The sequence below is a fragment of the Gracilinanus agilis genome, chromosome 2 (genome assembly GCF_016433145.1).
Source record: "Gracilinanus agilis isolate LMUSP501 chromosome 2, AgileGrace, whole genome shotgun sequence".
Taxonomy (NCBI): Eukaryota; Metazoa; Chordata; class Mammalia; order Didelphimorphia; family Didelphidae; genus Gracilinanus; species Gracilinanus agilis.
Window position 1 is genome coordinate 527,130,071 of NC_058131.1, and position 14,876 is coordinate 527,144,946.

The 14,876-nt window shown below is 41.5% G+C and overlaps 1 protein-coding gene across 1 annotated transcript in view; it reads left to right on the forward strand.

The window, feature by feature from the left end:
- PLA2G4D (phospholipase A2 group IVD) overlaps positions 1–14,876 on the forward strand; it is a 37,642-nt gene that overhangs the window by 6,431 nt on the left and 16,335 nt on the right. The window contains exons 2-12 of the mRNA XM_044660022.1: positions 551–623; positions 2,998–3,134; positions 4,895–5,026; positions 5,812–5,852; positions 7,113–7,155; positions 8,314–8,377; positions 11,168–11,314; positions 11,544–11,552; positions 12,252–12,343; positions 12,533–12,570; positions 12,728–12,863. Coding sequence (XP_044515957.1) covers positions 551–623; positions 2,998–3,134; positions 4,895–5,026; positions 5,812–5,852; positions 7,113–7,155; positions 8,314–8,377; positions 11,168–11,314; positions 11,544–11,552; positions 12,252–12,343; positions 12,533–12,570; positions 12,728–12,863 — 912 coding nt within the window. The remainder of the gene's footprint in view (positions 1–550; positions 624–2,997; positions 3,135–4,894; positions 5,027–5,811; positions 5,853–7,112; positions 7,156–8,313; positions 8,378–11,167; positions 11,315–11,543; positions 11,553–12,251; positions 12,344–12,532; positions 12,571–12,727; positions 12,864–14,876) is intronic.

The window sequence follows — 14,876 nt, forward strand, 5'->3', positions numbered from 1 at the left end:
ATATACATATATATATATATATATATATGAAGAGACAGAAGAGGACTCTGAGACCAACTAGTCCTCATTTTACAGATGAAGAAACTGAGACCCAGTGTTATGATTTGTCCAAAGTTAGAACTGAGGTAGCTAGGTGGTACAGTGAACACTGAGCTTGGAATCAGGAAGACTCATCTTCCTGAGTTCAAATCTTGCTTTAGATAGTTATTACTTCTGTGATCCTGGGCAAGTCCTTCTCCCTGCTTGCCTCCATTTCCTCATCTGTAAAAGGAGCTGGAGAAGGAAATGGCAAACCACTCCAGTATCTCTGCCAAGAAACACCGATGGGGTCATAAAGAGTGGGACACGACTGAAAACCAACTGAACAAAGGTTAGAACTTGGGGAAAGAAGCCTCAGGAGATCCCTTGGACTTGGAGCAGCTGCCGTAAGTCTGCACCCAAGACAGTTCTTCAGAGAGCAAAGAATCTCTTGGCAAGCTTTACCCCTTTCTTGGCTTGGCTTTGAATGTTATGATTGGAAGGAGACTTGTTTGCGTCGTTTCCCTTTTAGGATGAAGCCTCTACCTGCTGCCAGCTCTCCGTGAGGATCCTGGAAGCTAGGAATTTGTTCCAGGCTGACCTATGTAAGTTGCTGACCTCTTAGTTTCCAAGGAGGGATAGTCCTACTCTAGTCTGAGTTGCCCACAATTCATGGAAGGAATCTGGGAGAAAACTTCTGGGCTGACCTGATGTTGTTTTTTCTTTTCCCTTCAGAAGCAGTTCATTTTCCTTATTTTTTCCTTTATTTTTAAAAAGCCTTACCTTCTATCTTAGAATCAATACTATTGGCTCCAAGGCAGAAGAGCAGGAAGGACTATGCAATTGGGGTTAAGTGACTTGCCCAGGGTTACACAGCTAGGAAGTGTCTGAGGCCAGTTTTGAACCCAGGACCTTCCATCTTTAGATTCAGGTCATGGTCCTTTTTTTGCCTCAGCAGACAATCTCTGTAGGTCACTGCCAACAACAACAAAAAATTCTCTTAGGGCAGACAGGTGGTTCAGTGGATGGAGAACCAGGCCCCAAAATGGGAGGTCCTGGGTTCAAATCTGAATTCAGACACTTCCTACCTGTGTGACCCTGGACAAGTTCCTTAACCTCAATTGCCTACCTCTTACTGCTCTTCTGCCTTGGAACAAATACATAGTATTGATTCTAAGATGGAAGGTAAGGGTTTCAAAATAAAACACTTACTTCCTAGGAACTTTGTAACTTTTTTTCATTCCTCTGATTAAGCAGTCAATCGGTAAACATTTATTAAGCACAAGACAGCTCGGTGGTGTAGTGAACAGAGAACCAGACCTGGAAGATGAGATGTCTTGGGTTCAAATTTGGCCTCACACATTTCCTAGCTACATGACCCTAGGCAAGTCACTTAAACTCAATTGGCTAACTTACATATCTTCTGCTTTAGAATGGTTATTTATTGGGGGGGCAGCTAGGTAGCTCAGTGGATTGAGAACCAGGCCTAGAGATGGGAGGTCCTGGGTTCAAATCCGACCTCAGACACTTCCTAGCTGGTTGACCCTGGGCAAGTCACTTCACCCTCATTGCCTAGCCTGGACCGCTCTTCTGCCTTGGAACCAATACACAGTACGGATTCTAAGACAGAAGGTAAGGGTTTAAAAAAAAAGAATGGATACTTACTACCCATCCAAGAAAAAATTTCTCTTTCTGAGACAATTTGGTGATACACTTCTCTATCTTCCCCAAGCTGGGTGATCAGACAGCAGGCTTAATTTATGGCTGGGCACGTGCTCCAAATCTTCTCAAGTGCTTGGCAGTACTTTCTGCTGAGACAGGCTTTTGGAACCCAAGATCATTTCTATGCCACGATGAAGCTTCACAGTAGGACTAGGCTATCCAAAGAGCAATAGATATCCTGAGAAAACTATAATTCATTCATTCAACAAACACTGTATTAAGGGCTGGCTTGTGGGATCATAGGGTTAAAGGCAGAAGGGACTTTGGGGATCATCTAGGCTACTCCCTCGATTTTATAGACTCAGAGACTTGAAATGACTTGCCCCAGGTCATTAAAAAACCGTCAAGGTCTGAGTCTTGGTTGTCTCTACCCAAGAGCATCATGCTTTCCCACTGTACCATGTTGCCTCCCTTTTCTTAGGGAGAGAGAAGATACAAAGTTGAGATGTCACTAGTTGAAAGAAGCTCCCAGGCTAGTGAGGTAGTAGGCACTGTTTCTAATAAGTAATGAGGTCTCTCTTTTTTTAAAAACACTTACCTTCTGTCTTAGAATAGATACTAATATACATTCCTAGGTAGAAGAGCTGTAAGTGGTAGGTGATTGAGGTTAAGTGACTCACCCAGAGTCATACAACTAGGAAGTGTCTGAGGTCACATTTGAACCCAGGACCCTTCAAGTCTAGGTCTAGCTTTCTCTCCACTGAGCCACCTAGCTGCCTGTAGTCATGGGGTATTTAAAAAAAATTTAGAGGGCAGCTGGGTGGCTCAGTGGATTGAGAGACAGGCCTAGAGATGGGAGGTCCTGGGTTAAAATCTGGCCTCAGTTACTTCCTAGCTGTGTGACCCTGGGCAAGTCACTTAATCTCCATTGCCTATCCCTTATCTCTCTTCCACCCTTGGAACCAACACACAGTATTGATTCTAAGACAAAAGGTAAGGACTTAAAAAACCATAATTTAAAAACCTTACCTTCTGTCTGAGAATCAATACAATATATCAGTTCCAAGGCAGAAGAGTGGTGCAGAAGAGCGATAAGGATTAGGTAATGTGGGTTAAGTGACTTGCCCAGGGTCACACAAGTAGAAAAGTATCTGAGGTCAGATTTGAACCCAGGACCTCTTATCTCTAGACCTGGCTCTCAATCTACTGAACCACCAAGTGTCCCTATAATGGGGTTTTAAAATGGAACCTAGGGAGAGGCTATCCTCAGGTCAATTGGGTATGATCTTGACATCCTGTTCTCTTCTTTTGTGGCAGTAAGTCATACTGACCCATATGTGGTCTTACAGCTGCCAACAGCATCAAGTACCAAATTTAAGACCCAAACTGTCTCCAATTCGAATCACCCCATTTGGGATGAGACCTTCAACTTCCGGATCCAGAGGCAGGTCAAGGTAAAGACCAGGCCCCAAAGGAGGGAACTTGGCTTATAGCTTTTTCTGGAAAGTGGGGGTACCTCCTCAACATTTCACTTTGGGGGGAGCATAGACCATACCTAGTATACGGGACTGAAAGGGATGGAGAGGGTCTCTTTATTGGCCTTTGCTAGAAGGTAAGGTTCTTTAAAAAGGGAGGGCAAAGAGGGTAGCTGCCATTTATGTCTAATAATATATAGTTAGTACTTTAAAGGTTTCAGAGAGTTTTACATATATTTCCTCATTTGATCTTCATAAAAATCCAATGAGATAAGTGCTACAGTTATTATTATCACATTTTCCAGATGAGGAAACTAAAGCTGAGAGATGTTAGGGTCCATATATACATGTCTGTATATGTGTTCATGTTTATGTTTGTATGTCCTCATTTGCACATAGAATTATAGATTTTATAGTTAATAGAACTAAAAGGATCATTTAATCCGACTCTCATTTTTATAGACTTCTGGACTTGATATCAGAACTTAAATCTTGTCTCACATACTTATTAAATGTTTGACTCCATTTAATATCTCTGCCTCCATTTCCTCATCTATAAAATGAGGGTAGGGTCTGATGCCCTCTAAGGACCTTTATGGTTTCAAACCCATATTTCTTGGAGACAAAATGGCTTATTGGATCTAAGAGCTGGAAAGGATCTTAGAGGCCATTTAGTCCAGTGATGGTAAACCTTTTAGAGGAGTGGGTGATTTCCTCAGGCATGTGTGGAGAGGGGGAAGGGAGCAGCCTGGCCCTGCATCCATCTGGCCTTCTAGAATTGAACTCTGGTAAACTCTGTGCTGGGGCAACAATGGGTGTACCCACAGAGAGGTCTCTGAGTGCCCTTTATAGCATGTGTGCCACAGGTTCACCACCACAGATCTAGTCCATCATTCTTTTTGTAGATAAGGAAAATGAGACCCAGGGCTACAACCTGCTCAATAGAACTCAGGGCCTCTAAGTCCAGAGCCAGTGCCCATTCTTCTCTACTATGCCAACTCCCAATGGTTACTGTAATGCTCTCTACAGTTACTCTAATTCAGTTCCCATCTAGAGTTCCTCCCTCTGAGATCCAGTTGGACAACTAGGAGACAAGCTCTGCTAACTTTCATAGGGGACAGTTCTGATTCTAGGGATTTAGCCTAATATTGACAAACAGGGTAGCAGTGTTATATCCCTGGCCACTTGGGGTTCAAACTGAGTGTTGACACTATTGGACATAGTGAACCAGTGACTCTAGGAGGGGAGTTCTGTCCCTTTCATTATCCCTTTATTTAGATAAGGTCATCCAGTTAGATATGTGCTATGTTTGTCTAATATTTGTCTTGTCTTGTTTGTCATATCTACATATGTATATCATCATGCATTTTTATCTGTCTGTCCATTCATTCATCTGTCCCTCTCTCTATCTATCCACCTATATCCATCCATCTATCATATATCTATGTATCTATCTGTGTATCTGTGTATCTATATATCTATCTACCTAGCTATCTATCTACCCATCTGTCTGTCTGTCCATCTGTCCGTCTGTCTGTCTGTCTGTCTATCTGTCTGTCTGTCTGTCTGTCTGTCTATCTATCTGACTGGCTGTTTGTCTAGCTATCCATTCATCCATCCATCCATCCATCCATCCATCCATCCATCCCCCCGCCCACCCATCCCCCCTTCCCTCCCCACCTTTCTCCCACCACTCCATCTCATTTATGTTTTCTGAATATTTGCTCCTGGGTCTACAGAATATCCTGGAGCTGAAAATCTATGATGCAGACTTAGTCACAGAAGATGATGTCCTTTTTACTGTCTTTTTTGATACCATTGAAATCAACCCTGGCAAACCCTTCCGAAAGATTTTCTCTCTGAACCCTAAGGTAAAGGGGCATTGGAGTTCTTGGGGAAAGAATTTCGAGGAGGGGAGGGGAAGTTAGGCAATAATATCATCTCTGCTTTTCCCCATTCATCATCACAAGGTAGGAGAATGGTCTGGTGATGTGGGAGATATGGAATCCTTTAGGGTCTCTCTAAAGACATGTGTTTATAGGATGTGTTTGGTGTGTCCAGGGAACCCCTAAATGTCTCAAAAGAATTAGCATTATGTGTCTCATTCTGGTTTCTAGTTTAAAGCCAAGTTTAGTTATTCATTTACAAAATTGTCCAAGTTTTAGGTTTTTCAAAATTTGGTAAATAAAGATGATTTATTTTATGTATGAATTGAGAGACAGTTGTGGAATAGTTATTAGAAAAATGACTTCAGGGGCAGCTATGTGGCTCAGTGGATTGAAAGCCAGGCCTAGAGATGGGAGGTCCTGGGTTCAAATCTGGCCTCAGATACTTCCTAGCTGTGTGACCCTGGGCAAGTCACTTAATCCCCATTGCCTAGCCCTTACTGCTTTTCTGCCTTGGAACCAATACACAGTATTGACTGTAAGATGGAAGGTAAGGGTTTAAATTTTAAAAAAAAAATTAAATTCCCTAGGAGCACATCCCAATGCACATAGCTATGGGTCCTTCCCATTGTCCTATTTGGCATTTGAGAATACTACCTAGCCCCTGGCACTTAATGAATGTTGGTTGATTGCTAGATAGGGGGCTGAGCATCTAGAGGGGAGGGAAAAGGAGGATTCTTTCATCTGTTCCTTTCCTTTTGGGTTTTCAGGGACAGGAGGAGCTGGAGGTAGAGTTCCTGCTGGAGGAAATGTGAGTACGTGTGGCATGCAAGTGGGATAGAAAGCCTGGGATACATGATGGAACAGAAGACAGAGCCTATTTCTGATTGAGATTCACCCAGCTTGTCCCAGATCTCCAATTTCCTCCTGGACACCCAAACATATCTGTGCAGTAGAGGGTAGCGCCGACACCTGGATTTTCCCAAAGATCTCTTCCCTTAGAGTCCTTGACTATAGCAAAAAGTCTAGATCTGGCTTTTTCTTTTTTTTTTTTTTAAGGAGAGATTAGGTGATGTAGTGGATAGAATATTAGACTTGGTGTCAGTAAAATGCAGGTTTAAATTATTAGACACTTACTAGCCATAAGACTTGGGCTTCTCAACCTTGTTTTTCTCAACTCTAAAATGGGGATAATAGTAGCACCTCCCTCATAGGAGTGTTGTTAGGATATAATAAGGTAATGTGTAAAAAGTGCTTTGTAAGCCTTAAGGCAATGGTTCCCAAAGTGGGCACCACCATCCCCTGGTGGGTGCTGCAGCGATCTAGGAAGGCGGTGATGGCCACAGGTGCATTTGGGGGCGGTGAATAACTGTAAGGGGGAAGTGATAGTATGTGACAGGGGGCGCTAAGTAATATTTTTCTGGAAAGGGGGCGGTAGGCCAAAAAAGTTTGGGAACCACTGCCTCAAGGTGTTACATAGTCAGTGCTAGCTGGCTACTATTTTGGTGGTGGAGAGGGTTTTTGTCGTAATTGTTCAGTCACATCCAAGTCTTTGTTTTTTTTGTTTTTTTTTTTTAACAAAGATAATAGAGTGGTTTGCCATTTCCTTCTCTGACTCATTTTACAGTTGAGGAAATGGAGGCAAACAGGATGAAGTGACTTGCACAGAGTGACACAGCTAGTAAGTGTCTAAGGATAGGTTTGACCTCAGGAAGATGAGTTGTCCTGCCTGCAGGTCTGGCACTCTGTATATTGTGCCATCTAGCTGCTCGTGGGAGAGTAGGAGAGTTGTTTCAAAGCCACCTGCCATTTGGACAGAACTCCTTTGGCATGTACTCAATAGGGAGCCTTTCTTGCCTAGACCTCTGCCAACCTGGGTAGCCCCTCATTAAACCCCTCACTACTGGATTTATTGCCCAATTGGAACAGGAATGACCCTCTGAGAGGTATCCTTGGCACGGGAGCTCTCTCAGTCTCTGGGAAATCTTTGGCTCAGGTCAGGGTAAGGAGGGTTTACTTTGCTTCCCATTCTCATTTCCTTGTCTGATTCCAGATGTTTTAATCTCTACAGATCGGATTCTTCAGAAAACCTCATCACCAACAAAGTCCTTGTGGTAACCAGATTGTGGGGGTTTTCTCTAGGAAGAGCAGGAATCAGAACTGGGGGGTTTGAGATGCCACAACAAGGAGGCTTGATGGTCAGGGCAGATCCTTAAGGCAGGAGGGTGAAACTGGTGGCTGAAATGTTCTCTATCTCATCCATCTCTCCAACTCAGACATGGCTTTGAAATAGCAGGGCCTGAGCAGGCCCGCTCATTTGACACAAGGGGCAAATATTTAACAACCATCTCAATGGAGAAGAAAAATGTACCCCTTACATACTTTTAAACCGAATCTGCATTATTGATGCTGTCTTAGGGTTAAATAATCAACAAAGCTATAGACCAAGCCTTGATTTGTTGTGTGCCCATTTCTGAGGTGTAAATGCTCACAATTAAAGTGTGAACATTAGTTTTTTGCAGCCCCCTGCTTGCCACTGGAGCAGAGATGGAGGGAGGAGGTTGAGACACATAGGGACATCCTTGTGAGAGTTGTTGGAAGTGGAACTGGGAATTCCAAGTGGCTTCAAGGTCTCTACACTTCCAGATCAAGCTTTGGGTCACTTATTTTAGAACTGGAAAGGACCTCAAGAGATCATCTGATTTAGCCCTTTTCCTTCAGGAATATGACATCCTGGAATCACAAGATATTTTATTCCCATCCTGTAGATGAGCCAGTCGAGGCCTGGAGAAGTTTCAGGGATTTACCAACCAACCATGCTTGAATTCTTAATAACTTGGGGGTTGGGGTGGCTATTGTAACACCTCTCTATGCTGGTTTGGAGTTGGGACAGGAAGCCATGAGACATGGCCACCAGGTGGGAGTATGATTCCATTTACAACTGCTTACTGGTAGGGCAAAGTAATGGTGTTGGGAAATGTTGGACTGAGAGCTGGGGATGGTTTAGGTATGCTAAAAGACTCTTCCTCCAGTCTTGGAGAATTAACAAAAGCATCCTCTTGGTGCCCAAAATACTGAGGGAGGAATCCTAGAGGCAGCTTGTTTTATCCCTCAGGATTTGGGGAGATCTTGGAGACTAACCAGCAATTATCCTCTTTCCCATTTCCATTTTCATAGACTGGATTTTGGGGCAGGAAGAAACACAGTTCTAAGAGTTGGGTGATGGGGAGAACCAGGCCTGACCCATCTTCCCACTACATTATCTGTTCTAGGCTCGGGAGCTATCCTGCCTCACTGTGCAGGTGGACAAGACGGGGAGCACCGCCATGGTCACAGGTGAGCCCTAAGTCACGCCCAGACCCTACCCCAGATCATGGCGAGTGATAGGCCTGGCATATTCCACCTCATTTGGAAAATTGAATTTGAGTCTGAGCCCTTCATTTTAGAATTCTACTAATAAGCTCAAGTGCACCCAAAGGACAGGTTGGAGTGACCTGAAATCAATCAATAATTATTATTTTTGTATCATTTATAAATGTTATATAAAATAATAAAAATAAATTATATATTAAAAATAAATCATATAAAATAATAAAAATCATCTACTAAGATTCTACTAAGCGGTAGCTGGGTATAGAGAGCCAGGTCTGGAGACAGGAGATCCTAGTTTCAAATCTAGCCTCAGATACTTCCCATGTGACTCTCTGGGCAAGTCACTTTAACTTCAATGACTATCTTACTGCTCTTCATATAAAATGATTAAATTAAATTAAAAATCAATGATATAAAAAATAGTAAAAATCATTTACCAAGAGTCTACAGTAGGGTAGCTGGGTATAAAAAGCCAGATCTGGAGACAGGAGATCCCAGGTTCAAATCTAGGCTCAGATACTTCCTAACTGTGACTCTGGGCAAGTCACTTAACTTCAATTGACTATCTTGCTACTCTTGTGTTTTGGAACTAATACAACAGAAAGTACGAAGCTGTTGGGTTTTTTTTTTTTTTTGGACAGGTTAGTTTTAAATTCTCTTTTGTACTTATTGAGTCTTGTTCATTTCAAATGATATTTTTTTTATTTTCATTTGAACACGATGGGGTACTTGCTCATTCTGTATTATGTGTACCACAAAAAAACCCAAATATCCTAATATCTTAGGCCATGTTGGATTGGAAGAGGAGGTCTTCTTGCTTGTCCATTTTGCCCACCTGATCTATGTTCGTTTGACATTTTCCTATAAGATAGCATCAAAGATGTTGCGTGTATGGCAAAACCTCATCATCTGAATATCTTAAGGCTAGATTCAAAGTACTACTCTTTAGTCACCGAGCACCGGCTGATGAAAGCTTTCACAAAGTTCACAAATTGACCAGAGAGATATTTTGGCAGTAGCGGTGTTGAATTTTAGTAAGAAACTTTGATATCAAAAAATTTAAATGACAATTCAATTTTTTCTAAGTTTGTAGCATTTATACTTTTGAAGTTATTAAACTTAGAACTATGATAAGACTTTTGTATGTGCTATATATCATATGTACGCATATGTAAGATATACGTCATATGTATACATAATACAATACAATACAATACAATACAATACAATAATAGGTAGTGCAGTAGTTAAAGTGTTGGACCTGGAGTTAGGAAGACCCAAATTCAAATCTGACCTTAGATACTTCCTTGCTGTGTGACCCTAGACAAGTCATTTTAACTTTTGATAGCTTAAGTGTTTTCATCTGTCAAATAAACTAGAGAAGGAAATGGCAAACCACTCTAATATATTTGCCAAGAAAACCCCAAATGATGTCACGAAGAGTCAGACACAATTGAAACAACTTGAATAGTAGCAATACAATATATAAATTAAATATTCAATAATACAATAAATGTATTATTTATACAAAATACCCAACATATATGATATACACAGAATGTATATATAACATACATTGTATATATAACATTCGTATAATATGTCTTTTATATGTCCATATAGGATATGTATTATATATAATACCTAAAATAAATATACTGTATATACAATACACCTTGTATATATAAAATATACACAATATACCATATATACTATATATAATACATACAACTATATTGTACATACAATATACCTTGCATATATAATATATACACATTTCTATATACTGTGAATATTATATACACAATGCATAAAATAACTATACATATACAATATTCTGTATATAATATTTAAGTAATATATCTTATGTATACTACGTCCACATTAAATATATACAATATAATAAACATACATACAACATACCTTGTAGATATATACAATATATACTATATCATATGTTACATAAAATATATACAATAAATCTGTATTATATATACTGTATATATACATAATATATATACCTTGTTTATACTATGTCCACATACAATAAATATTATATCTGTAAAATATATACAGTAGCTATATCATAGATGCAATAAATACAAAGTTATTTCTAAGATAGGAGGTTTGGGAGGTGACCATTAAACTGATCCAGGAGATAAGCAGAGGTGAGGCAGAAGTCCATTCCAGGACTAGAGAAGAGTCTGTGTAAGACCCATAGGAGGAGTTTGTATTTTTCCCATTAGGCAATAGGGAATCACTTTATTTCTAGCAGGGGAGTAAAATGGTTAGATCTGAGCTTTAGGAATATCCCTAGTCTCCAAGGTGAGTCACTAAATGCTATTTGCCTCAGTTTCCTTATCTTTCAAATAAACTAGAGAAGGAAATGGCAAACCACTCCAGGATCTTTGCCAAGAAAATTCCAAGCAAGGTCATGAAGAGCTGGATGTGACTGAAAATGACTGAACAGTGACAATTTTACAGATGATCAAACTGAGCCTCAGAGATGCTAAATGATTTGCTTATCATCGCACAACTGGCAAGTGCCAGAAATGGGGTCTCATCTTCCCTGAACGTTCTCATCTTTTCCTTTACACTGTACTGCCCCCTCTGTCAGGTCTGGGGGAGCCTAGTATTGATCAAAAGGTCCTAAATAGCTAACATGGACAAGACTGGGGTAAGAGTGTGTTGTCTTCTTTAAGGTAATGAGCAAGGCAGACCCAATCTCTGAACCTCCCCACCTTCTATCCTCAGAGAAAGATGACCTGGAGCTGACACTGAAGGGATCCTATGAGGACACTCAGACTTGCACACTGGGTTCTGGCATGGCCGACTCCTTCCTTTTTCATTACATAACAGCCCAAGAATCAGAGATGAAGGGATGCCTCAAGGTAGGTCCTAGTTATTTGGAATATCTCCTCTCCCCACAAACCTAATCTTTTAGGAGGTGTATGGGATAGAGTGCTGCTTTTGGGATCATGAAAACCTGAGTTTGAATCCTGTCTCAGATACATCCTAGGTATGTGACCTTGATTTAAAAACAAACAAACTCTTACCTTCTGTCTTAGAATCAATATTGTGTATTGAGAATTACTCTCAATTACTAAGGCAGAAGAGCAGTAAAGGCTAGGCAATGGGGGTTAAGTGACTTGCCCAGGGTTACACAGCTAGGAAGTATCTGAGGCCAAATTTGAACCTAGGCCTGGCTCTCCATCCACTGAGCGACCCAGCTGCCCCCTTGATTTTTAAAAATGTATAAATAGTAGCTAAAAATTACAGAGTGCTTAAAGTTTACAAAATGCTTTACATATATTATTTCACTTGATTCTCACTACCACCGTGAGAGGTGGATTCTATTACTGTTCCGTTATTCTATTCTATATAGATTCCCCATTTTATAGGTAAAGAAACTGAGGCATCAAGAGATTAAGTGACTTATCCATAATCACATAATTAGTGTCTGAGGTAACATTTAAACCAAGGCCTTCTTGACTAGTCTAGTGCCTATCTATGGCCAAGATTCCTTTCTGCTCTAAAGCTATGGCTCTCTGATCCCTCTTGCTTTCACATTGTTGAAGCTGGCTGGTCCGAGTTTGTCTTTCCATTGGCTGGTAGGGGTGGCAGGTATTCCCTGCTAGCTCAGAGGTGAATAAAGGGATGGAGGTACCTGGTGGTCCTGCCTGATGTTATGGAATCCCTGCATCCATCTCTACATAACACTGATGGGTAAATGTTTGAGGAGGCTCCCTTAGAAGCGTGGCATAGATGGGGTCTTGCCTTCTCTTGACAGATACTGGAAAGTCCCTTTTATTCCCCCAGAACCTTACCACTGGTGTAGGGGGTGAGGCCACCCCTACTGAGAACCTCACTGTGCCCTTGAAGTCCCTGCCTGTAGGGAAGGAGGTGGCTGTCGATGTTCCTGCCCCAGATGTAAGCAGCTTCCTGGATGGGATTCTCTTGCTGGCTGCCAGTTCCTAGGGGGTTTATGGCGAGATTGGTACCATAAGGATATGGAGGGGAGGGGATGGATCCTGGGCTCTAAGAAAAGCAGTACCCAGGGCGGCTCAAATCTAAAGTGGATGACTTATAAATGAGCAATATTCTATCCCTTGTGTATAGGCTACAGCACTGAAGTTGAAGCTCAGGGCTGATCCTTGGTAAGGAACCACTGGTGGGGCCCGTAGAAGCCAGTGGAGAATGTGGGAAAAGGGCTGTGGGGGGCAGAGAATAAGGAGTGGGAGAACGGATATGGGAGAGAATGGCCAGCTGAAGGATGGACAGGGGCTCAATTTCTCCTTTCCATCCCCTTCACAGTTCTGAGGAGCTGGCTGTGCGCCTGGGCTTTGGGCTGTGCGAGGAGGAGCAGGCGTTCCTGAAGAAGAGGAAGCAGGTGGTGGCCAAAGCCTTGACACGGGTTCTGCAGCTGGAGAATGAGCTGCAGGAGGATGAGGTCTGAGGGCTGAACTGGATTGGATTGGTTAAGGGGCTGCTGGTTTTCTCCCATCATCCCAAGCTTTGGGGGTAGGAGATGCCCATAAAGGACAGAAGACCCGGGTTCACATTTCAGTGCTGCTTTTAGGATGAGGAAAGCCTAGGTTTAAAATTGGCAAGGACTTTGGGAGGTCAGCTAACCCAAACCCTGCATTTGATATAGGAATCAATTAATCTAGCCATCAGTCAAAAAGCATTCATTAAATACCTACTGCCTGCCAGGTATTGTGCTCTGTGCTAGGGATACAAAGACAAAAATGAAAGTCTCTGGTCTCAAGGAATTTACATTTTACCAGGGGAAACAACAAATATTTGCTGTTTTGTCATTTCAGCTGTCAGCCTATTTCTGACCCCTTTTGGCAGAGACACTGGAGGGGTTGGCCATTTCCTTCTCCAGTTCATTTGACAGATGAGGAAACTGAGGCAAACAGTATTAAGTGACTTGCCAAGGGTCACACAGCTAATAAGTATATAAGGCCAGATTTGAACTCTGAAAAATGAGTCTTCCTGACTCTATGCCTGGCACTCTATCTGTTGTGCCATTTAACTGTCCCAAACTATAGGTATACATACAAATAAACTAAATAATATGGGGGATAGAGCACTAGCAGTTAGAGGTTGGAGTCCAGATGAAGAAGAAGATTCAGAAAAGTTATTTTTATTACAATTTTAAAAAATTAATGAACAGGAGCAACTAATGGCTCAGTGGATTGAGAGCCAGGTCTAGAGATGGGAGGTCCTGGGTTCAAATTTGACCTCAGACACTTCCTAGTTGTGTGACCCTGGGCAAATCATTAACCTCTGTGGCAGGGGTTGGCAACGTATGGCTCTTTCTGCAGGAGCTATAAAGTCAATTTTTTTTAGGCGCTGTTACAGGAGCGCACACTGTGAGCACTGTACGGCTCTCACAAAATTACATTTTAAAAAATGTGGCATTTATGGCTCTCATGGCCAAAAAGGTTGCTGACCCCTGCTCTGTGGCCTAGCCCTTATTTCTCTTCTGCCTTGAAACCAGTATACAGTATTGATTCTAAGATGGAAAATAAGGGTTTTTTTAAAAAAATGAAAGCTAAGAGGAAGATTTTATATTTGTTCCTGGAGGAGAGAAATTTATTTAATGGAAGTACTGGTGATATGATCAGATCAGAAAAATCACTGACAGGTAAACGTAGAAAGATTTGTGTCAGGGAGACTGGACAGCAACTTTATAATTGTCTAAACGTGAGAAGATACGAGTCTCACCAGAGTGCTTACAGTGTCAGAGAAGAGAATGGAACTTAATTTAATTTAACAGACCTTTTAACCGCAGGGAACAAAAACAAAAATAACAAGCTATATTAGGGGCAGCAAGGTGGCTCAGTGGATTGATTGAGAAACAGGCCAAGAGACAGGAAGTCCTGGGTTCAAATCTAGCCACAGGCACTTTTTAGCTATGGGAACCTGAGTAAGTCACTTAAACCAGTTACCTAGCCCTTTCTACTCTTCTGCTTTGGAACCAATACTGAGAATCGATTCCAAGACAGAAGGTAAGACTTTTAAAAAAATGTATCTCATTCTATATCTAACATATGACTGCCATACTTTTGTGACATAAGAAAGGACAAAAGGAACAATTTCAGAGGAACCTGGGAATGCCTGTGTCAACTGATGCAGACTCAGAGAGGGTAAAGGTTTCGGAGGGAATAAGCAGCAAAGCTGGGATTCAAACCCACATCTTCTGATTTAATTCAATAGACTTTCTGATGGGCTGCTCTTCCTTCTTCTATGGCCATAGGCAGGTTGGTTCATGCCTTTAGAATAAGCACTCAGGGATATAAATTTTCCCCTGAGTACTGCTTTGGCTATTATGGATACCCCATAAGTTTTGATATGATGCCCCCTCGTTGTTATTCTCTTCAAAGAAATCAGTGATTGTTTCTATGATTTGTTCTTTGACCCACCATTTTGAAGAATTAGGTTATTTAGTTTCTGA